At 40.3% G+C, this 9,256-nt stretch overlaps 1 protein-coding gene across 1 annotated transcript; it reads right to left on the reverse strand.

Annotated features, from left to right (window-relative positions):
• Positions 1-1,411: 1,411 nt before the first annotated feature.
• On the reverse strand, positions 1,412-4,112 carry foxa2 (forkhead box A2). Its single transcript, XM_029713765.1, has 2 exons — positions 3,738-4,112; positions 1,412-2,984 (listed from the first exon to the last, which is right to left on the reverse strand). Exons 1-2 carry the CDS (start codon positions 3,807-3,809, stop codon positions 1,803-1,805), a joined length of 1,254 nt encoding a protein of 417 aa, XP_029569625.1. The 5' UTR covers positions 3,810-4,112; the 3' UTR covers positions 1,412-1,802.
• Between the last annotated feature and the right edge of the window lie 5,144 nt (positions 4,113-9,256).

The following is a 9,256-nucleotide window of genomic DNA, read 5'->3' on the forward strand; positions in this document are numbered from 1 at the left end:
TCCATCCACCTCTATTTCACCACTGTCACTTGGAATCAAAGTTTGTAACATATCCTACAGCTAGTTAATATACGTTTCCTAATATATATTATATATATATTATGTTGTTTGCTAAATATCTAGGAGCCATGTGGGTAAATAGGCCCATTTTTCTGTTTTCTTTCGCGTTAACAATTGTCAGATAACAATTGTGTGAATATATCATAATTTGCGTAATGATCATGTGGGGGGAATGTGGATGGGATCATTCATTCTGTTTGACCTGACGAAGATCGTTGTCAGTGATTGGGAGCATATTCAGTGTGCGGGCCTTCCTGTTATTTTTCAAGTAGGCTATAACACCATAATTATTATTTATATGAATATCATTAACATTTTAAATATGACAAAATGATAGATGGAATTAAATGAAACATCTTTGGCCAACGTGAGAATAGCCCACTTGTCACCCGTGGGAGGCACAAAGAAACATTTATAAGATAGTTGTAAGACTTTTTTATCTCAGGGAAAATGAAGGTGCAGTTTAATAACTGCAATCCAAAATTGGAAAGAAATCGTAAATGTTCGATATTGTGCATAAACCTAGTGCTTGCCTCTCTTTTTATACTCTTATATTGACATTTTGGCCCTGTTTTTTGTCATTGTCAACATTTTGCCAATTATCAATAGGCCTATAGTTTGCTCTTTATGTTTTCGAAAATGGTTTGGTCATTGAGAGGATGAAAACTTTATTTTCCCTCCATCCTCACTACACAACTAGATTATCAGTATCGTTATGAGCACACAGGTCACCAAATAAAATGCGCCTTTTCCCTGGTGTTTAAAGATGTAACTCCTCCTAAATATTCTTTTTTTTGGACACAACGGAACACTTTTATAAGAGTGAAGACCTGATGTTGATATTTTCAATAGGAAAAAATATTGTCATCTTAAAATATTAGGCATATCTGAAGCTGCTACTGCTGCATATTACTAGGTCTACTACTACTACTACTACTACTTCTACTACTACTACTACTACAACTACTACTACAACTACTACTACTACTAATACCAATGCTACTAATACTACTAATACTACTAATGCTAATAATAATAATACTAATACTACTACTAGTACGACTACAACAACTACTACTACAACTACTACTACTACTAATACCAATGCTACTAATACTACTAATACTACTAATGCTAATAATAATAATACTAATACTACTACTAGTACGACTACAACAACTACTACTACTACTACTACTACTACTAATACCAATGCTACTAATACTACTAATAATACTACTACTACTACTAAAAATAATAATAATAATAATAATAACAGGCCTATTATTTTATTGATGCGTAATAGGCCTAAACCAACTGTGTAAATAACAAAATTGCGTTCAGAAAAAAATCCAAATAACACTTTAATATAGATTCTGTTCTTGTCGTCAACTACAAGAACACACATTTACAAGCCATAAATAAGAATTACACAAATGATTGAAGAACTTCAGTCTCCCACGATGCATTTACATTCATTTAAGAATCCCGGTAGGTAGGGCCTATACAGATGCATTTTACACTAGGCTTATTGTCGTTTGGTCCATTCTTAACGCCGCATTTTGAACAGATTTAGTCACATTATTATGAACATCCCTTTACAAAATAATTACTAAACCAAGTTGACAACTAAATCAGTGGGAAACGTCAAAAATATCTTGAATAGTCCTACATGCACAAACTATCATTTTACAAATGTACAAATTGCTGGAAAGGGTCCGTTTTCTGTTTGGGGTCAGAGTTTATGAGGAGTTCATAATAGACCTGGAGTAGACGCCTTGATAGTAAGATGAGTCAGCGGGTATTGACGAGGAATCTAAGCCCACTTTTCCCATTGAACCCATTGATAGCGCCCCGGCCATGGGGGAACCGTAGCCGGAATAGTGCATCACCTGCTCGTAAGTCTTTAGGTCCATTTTGTGATGCTGTTGTTCGGAGGACATGAGGTTATTGATGGAGAAGGGGTGGTTGAACGAGTAGTGATGCTCGGGTTTCAGGTGCGCTTCGTGTGCGAGGACCGAGTGGTGCTGGGACATGAGGTGCCCATGCACCTGGGAGTGGGACACCGGTGAGGCGGCGTGCTCCGGACTCAGAGCCTGGATCGACTTCATGTCTGACAGAGACCTTTTGTGATCGTTGGGGGAGGAGTTGGAATGGGGGGACTCGTTGCCGTTACAACTCTCCGAGCTGCTGTTCGAGCCGCCCTCCGATGTCTTCCTGCCTGTCTCCTTGCACATCTTCTTTTGGCCGTCGCACTTAAACCGCTTCTGCCTCCTCAGATAGCAGCCGTTCTCGAACATGTTCCCCGAATCCGGGTGGAGGGTCCAAAACGAGCCCTTACCGGGCTTATCCGGAGATCTAGGCACTTTGAGGAAACAATCATTGAACGATAGAGAATGGCGAATTGAGTTCTGCCAGCGTTGCTGGTTCTGTCGGTAAAACGGGAAAAGATCCATGATCCACTGATAGACCTCGGCCAGCGTCAGCATTTTGCTGGGGGACTGTTGGATAGCCATAGTGATGAGGGAAATGTAAGAGTACGGGGGCTTGGCGTGAGTGTAGCTCCTCCGGTATGTCTTGGGGTCCCTAGATCTGTTGATGCTGGACTGTCCATACATGGGGCTCATGGCGTTCATGTTGGCGTAGGACGTAAGGGAGTTCATGGACGGAGGCTGCGCGGTCATGGGGCTCATGCTGGGACTGAGCGTGGCGCTCATGGCTGTCATGCCAGCGCCCATGCCGTTCATGGCTCCGGTGCCCGGTGACATTCCGGTCATGGAGGGGCTCATGGCCGTGTTGACATAGGACATGTTCATGGGGTTGGCTGTCATGTTGGCCGTGGTGCTCATGCCCGACATGCTCATGTAGGTGTTCATTGAGTTCATGCCCAGGCCTGTGTTCATGTTGCCAACCGAGGTGTAACACTGGAAAGCAAGACAGAAAACAAGGATTGTTAGACTGTTTGAGATTTTCGGGAAGTGTTGATAGTGTTCATGTGTAGTGGACCTAATAAAGCTATGACAAAATATCAATAATATCAGCAAAAATAACAACAACCAACAACACTATGATAATCAGTATTATTAAAATGGTAAACATAAATGATCGAAATTGATGTTAAAGCAAGCAATCCAGTTCCATCTTCTGAAATCCAATGCTAAATTTGGTAAAGCAAATTGCTTGACAGAAATATAACTTCACTCGATGATGTGGCCAATAGCTTAAATGTCTAGCCTACATCAAGCAAGTAAAAACGAAGCATTGTCACCATATCTTACGTCAGGCAATCCGCTTAAATACAAAGAGAAAATGGATTAAATTGTTCTAGTGTGTAATATGTGTGGACAATATTATAGAACCTGCAACACAAATATTTGAATTCATCGTTCACCAATCAAAACGGTTAAACAAATGTTTGCTCATTGGGTAAAATGACACAACTATGTATGATTTTGTAAAGATAAATGTAGACATATGGAATTACAATCTGAGTAAAAAGTTTTCCCTACATGTCAAGCACAACTTCGTTAGGATAGTGCCGTGCGTAGAGATGGGGCAGGATTTGGAGGCGCCTCAAGTCAATATTTGATCACAAAGTTAATATTATCTCTGGGCTAATATTGAGTTGTATAAAATGGGATCGGCTGTAGACGAAAAAAAATATTTAAGGTACCCACCTCGGGCTCTCCGTAGTAGGTGCTCCAGTCTGTGTGTTCGTGTCCTTCCATTTTAACTGCTCCAAGCATCATGGAAGTTCCGAATAGTTGTCAAACCGTTTCTCCGCAGAAGAAATGGCAAAACGCGCTCTAACAAACGGTGATTTGGGACCACGGGGTATTCGGGTCGTTGGTAGGATCCTTAGTCAAGGACTGGCGCATGTGTGTCTTTCAGCCAGCCGTGCCCACGGGCGCTGAAAAGCGTCTGATGATGACCGGAGTTGAAATGACGTTCCGAGCTGGCTGTAAACGCTATGATATAGCTCTGTGCGCCAGGCGAGCCTCCAATCCCTACTTCTTCACTTGCCCTATTTGAATAATCTCCTCACACCTAGGCGTGAGACTCCTCGACTTGCCCCCCTATTGTACACCTGCGCTGAATAAAAAGATCAGTCTTATAAAAATATTCATTATAATCTTATTGAATATCAGAAAAGAGGGGGGGGGGGGTAATTGCTGCTTTGGCGCTGCTTTTTTATCATGCGTTATTTCTCTTGTGATGTTCTTTTCAGACGTTGCTTGAAAAAGGAATTTAAATGCATCTTAATTGTTTTTCTTCCCCACCACCAAGGACCTATATTTAGTTGAGTATTTGACGAGGTAATGTACTATTTCATTAGTCTACTCGATCTTATCGAAGTCTAAGCCACCAAATTTCATATAGCTTTGGTAAAGTGATAGAGAAATGATTTAGTTTAAGTTTGATCCATTAGTCTGAATCATTCGTAGCCTAAGCAATTCAGGTTTCACAACCAGTTTTATGGTAAAAACTTATATTATTGTCCCCTTAAGAATAATATTGATATTTTCAACCTCAATTGCAAGCAATAACAACATATGGCCCTAATATGTAGCCTATATCAAAACGTATTGCCACGTTTTTGCATTTTACAATTTAAAGGTAATATTCACTTGGTAGCTTCTATTGCTGTTGAATGTGTGGACTAAAATAGGCCAGAGAAAGTGTCGTCTGTGAACGCGCGTGTGTGTCAAGGTGTGGACTATTGATTTCCCAGGACACAAGCGCTGCTGTTAGCTAGATACCTTAAAAAAAGTCAAGTTTATTCAATGTGTTTGAGCACTGACGATGTAACGGATTGCCTCGATGTCGGCTGATAGGCTTTAGGAAAAAAAGTAAGAATGATTTAGGCTAGAATAAAATCAATCCAGCCACTAACGAATTTACATTTTGGTGTAGCCTAGGGAATAGGGAATGAACCTATTTGAAATGATAAAATAAAAATAAAGTACAACAAATATGAAAAATAAACATTTAAAATCGTGGCAGATAAATGACAAATAGGCCTAATCATGTTTTTTTCACTACAGATTTCATAAAACATAATAAAAACGACCATGTCTTAAGGTTTCTTTATGATTTTGAATTATTTATATGTTTTTGTGATAATTTATTAGTGTTGTGCGCGAGAATAATTAGAGGAAGATTTACGTTTCAGCGCCCTCTCTTGGTTATATTTGTCCAACAATAATTGTTAGTGGTGCGTTAGACTACTTACAGAAAACAACACCCTCTAAAATCTCTATAGCCTCTCGTTACTTTAATGAATCAACTAGCCTATAGAATAACTTCCTATCTTATTTACCGGATCAAAGTGACGACACAGAATGGTGCCAGCCACGTGCCGTTGGTTGAACATCTATTTGACTGCATAACTATCGGTAAAACCCATTAGTAAAGGAGAGTAAACCATTCCGTGTTGACGAGGGGACAACAGACCGTCTGCTTAACTTGGAAATGAGATCATGACCACCCCTTGGTGTGTTTAAGGACCACATAGCCTACACATTCAACACAGTTACTTCCATTTATTGAGAGGCATAATATAAGCCGAAATCTTCATGGTATAGACATTGAAAAGTATTGTTCTGATAAAAAATGAAATTATTATTTTTTGCATTACAATGTTTTAAAAAGCTGAGCATGGCAATATTCAAACTGACGTTTTTGGATCACTTCATGTGCTATCTAGAACCTGGAAGGGTTCTTAGGTTGCAGGTCCTCATAGGAGAACCCTTTGAAAACCCCTTTTTGGGTCAAGGTAGAACCCTTTCCACAGAGGGTTCTACACAGAACCCAAAAGTCTATTTTTATTTTACCTTTATTTAACTAGGCAGGTCACTTAAGAACAAATTCTTATTTACAATGACGGCTTAGGAACAGTGGCTTAACTGCCTTGTTCAGGGGGAGAACGACAGATTTTTACCTTATCAGCTCGGGGATTTGATCTAGCAGTCTTTCTGTTACTGGCCAACACTCTAACCACCAGGCTACCTGCCTGGAACCCAAAAAGGTTTTACCTGGAACCAAAAAAGGTTTCGTATGGGGACAGCCAAAGAACCCTTTTGGAAACCTTTTTTATAAGAGTGTTGAGTTCTGAATACATTGTGTCCATGACAACTATAGGTCATTGACCTCTTTCCCAACTTTACATAAATATGGCAAAATGTGACTGGCCATACTGTCACAAAGTAATGTTCAAGGACAGTCATAAAAAAACATGCTATAGATGACAATATGACCAATGTTCTTGTAAAATATTTAGCTAATTCTGGAGTTAATTGTTAACCAGCGAATCCCCTCCACATGTCCTCTCATGTGGTCACACATTTGTTCATTACTATAAAAACAAAAACTATAATATAACATTATTATGTCCATATTGATTGATTGATTGGAAAAAAGATGCACTGAATACAACACAGGGGATAACACGGATAACACGCTACAGCAAAATTCACTTGTTTCCAACCTGGTCCCTGATGGAAAACACACAATACAGACTAAACACAAGGAAACAACAGTAATCAGTACAAAACAGCAGCATACAACATATAACAAATACATCAATCAATAATAAAATAGACAACCTTTCCTAATCTCATCATTTGTTTAAAAACATTAGACATCAATATTTTTAAATCATTATTTAATATATATATATATATATATAACAGCTAAAATGACCTCTGGGCCAGACCTCTGTCTGCAACAATGGATGTAGACCATTTCAACAAACGTGCATATGCATCAATCCTTTGTCATGTGTGAGATGGAGATGAGTGCAATAATCATTTGTCCAATGGGTGACAGAAAAGGATATCCCACTTTTTTTCACCTCTTCTAGAAGGGGTTATGCTATAGTACTTCAGTGCTGGCATTGCAGTGCAATATCCCGCTAGCTGGTTCTCACCTTTCTGCCACCATACAAGAGGAATGCTGGTTGTACAATATGTTACATGGCCAGTCTCACTAGGGACTCTACAAACTACATGGTATTGGATCTTTATGGTTCAGGATCTGTAAAAACTGGATGGTACTGGATGGTCAGCTTCACATCAGGGCATATTATGCTTTGATTTTATGGAGATTTTGGCTTCTATTCTCAGCCAATTTGATATTCATACCAGGTACTGGAAGCTAAGGGGATATGGCAGCTCTTGGGGGATAGGCTACATGTATTTCTTGTCTGCCCCCATGAATGAAACATTGAATATTAATTTAAGTCTCTCACCGACAGGTGCACAGCTCCAGCGTTCAAAGGCTGCTTTCAAACACTGTGGCCCTAAAGGACTGGAGTTGAACACTCCAGTCCTTACCACACTAGAGGTTCCCTTGTGGACGAATGGAAAGGTGACAGTCTGACACCTGGCGGTGCTATTACAACACACCTTCAATTACGCCATCATATCACAAAGCCTAGTTCTCTGGATCCCCTTCGCCTCAGGGTAATCCTAAGAGGTATGTGGGAAGAGAGCTGGGCTGGAAACTGGGTGTGCATCTCTCTGCTCTGTGAGAAAGGTAGGACCATCTAACATTCCTTCAAACATCCCAGAAGTTGTTGGCAGAAATGTGTTGCTTCAAGCTTCACTTTCAGAGTAGGATTTCTTGCCACTGTGCCGCTTCAGTTTTCAGCGAGCTTTAAAGATTCACTTTAGTTTCCCCCTTTTCAAGTTTTTATTGCCTTACCTCATACAAAACACTGAGGCCAGTAAGTTAAGCTTGTGATTCATAAAAATACAATTAATAAAGAGAGCCTCTTTCTTCAGAAAGCGATGGAAAAATGTTTGCTACCAAGTGCCTGTGGTGACAGTAAACATTCCAGAGCAGGCCTGGAGTTTGGACTTCCCATTATCTGCCACAGCTGTGACAACGCTTGTTGGCTGCAGGTTTGCGGCTTGCTACAGTGTGTTTACCTGGAAATGAATCTGAAAAGCGACTAGACTGGGAAGACACACAACCCGGCTAAATAAATAGGCAGGACAGCCATAGGGATGTGATGCAGAGGGAGGGGGCAGCAGTTATTACACCAACTCACCCCACTGGGTCCTGGGGCAAACACTGGCACAAATGGCCTAAGGATTTCCTCAAATACGCACCTTTGGATATAGAGAGGGTATGCGCTCGGGAATGCCACGCAATAGCCTACGTTTCATGTGTGCTGTATCCAGGGCCTGGCAATTTCATTTGTGATACTTTTCTCTTGTCATGTAAAAAGGAGGCCTAAGCTGAGTGATGATCTGCATCGATCCAACTAGGTGTTTGTCTACCCAGTGGACCACAGGAGGAGATATCATGGGACCCAACATCTTGAGCGTGGCTAACATCAGGTGGCATCTCAAAAATGTTAAGAGAAAAGGACTTACAGTAATACAAGGACATAATACAACAAGAACTACATAGAGTGTACAAAACATTAGGAACACCTTCCTAATAGTGAGTTGCACCCTCTTTTGCCCTCAGAACAGCCTCAATTCGTCAGGGCGTGGACTCTACAAGGTGTCGAAAGCACACATACACAATCCAAGTCTGATTTGTCTCAAGGCTTAACAATCCTTCTTTAACCTGTCTCCTCTTCTTCATCTACACTGATTTGAAGTGGATTTAACAGGTGACATCAATAAGGGATCATAGCTTTCACCTGGATTCACCTATGTCTTGGAAAGAGCAGGTGTTCCTAATGTTTTGTACACTCCGTGTATAATGTGTGGAGCATTATTTGTGAAGTTAGTTACTGAACAATTCTTATCTTTGTCTACGAGCCTCTATTTTTGCTAACATATTGTACAGTAGCTTGGACACAATACATTTGCATATTGCTCCAGATCTGGTTATGTTACGTTAAACCACCTGAACTGATGTGTATTGGGCAAAATATTTAATATTGCCTAATTATCCATTGTCATTCGTTAGAAGTGAACTGCAATGTCAACACACATGTAATTACAGACAGAAGGCAATTAAACATGAGGGAAAGTAGTGCTATGCTAATTAACTTGGTGTGATCCCATGGGAAGAACGGTGTCTAATATCACTCCAACCAGCCCTGATAACCAGTCAGCTAATGTCCTTCACACTCACCTGCCGTGGCCTAAGAAAACAGGCACCAATCAGGAGGGCCGATTGGAAATGAATCCAACAGTTAATGGTCCATCTAATGGTAAACATTATCAAGGGATTT

Source organism: Salmo trutta, chromosome 25, assembly GCF_901001165.1.
Source record: "Salmo trutta chromosome 25, fSalTru1.1, whole genome shotgun sequence".
NCBI classification, from domain to species: Eukaryota; Metazoa; Chordata; class Actinopteri; order Salmoniformes; family Salmonidae; genus Salmo; species Salmo trutta.

Bases quoted from the DNA above. Each gene is read 5' to 3' on its own strand.
- foxa2 (XM_029713765.1), bottom strand. From the start codon at position 3,809: ATGATGCTTGGAGCAGTTAAAATGGAAGGACACGAACACACAGACTGG. The intron at 2,985-3,737 runs GTGGGTACCTTA...CTTGCTTTCCAG, and splicing joins CCTACTACGGAGAGCCCGAG to TGTTACACCTCGGTTGGCAA.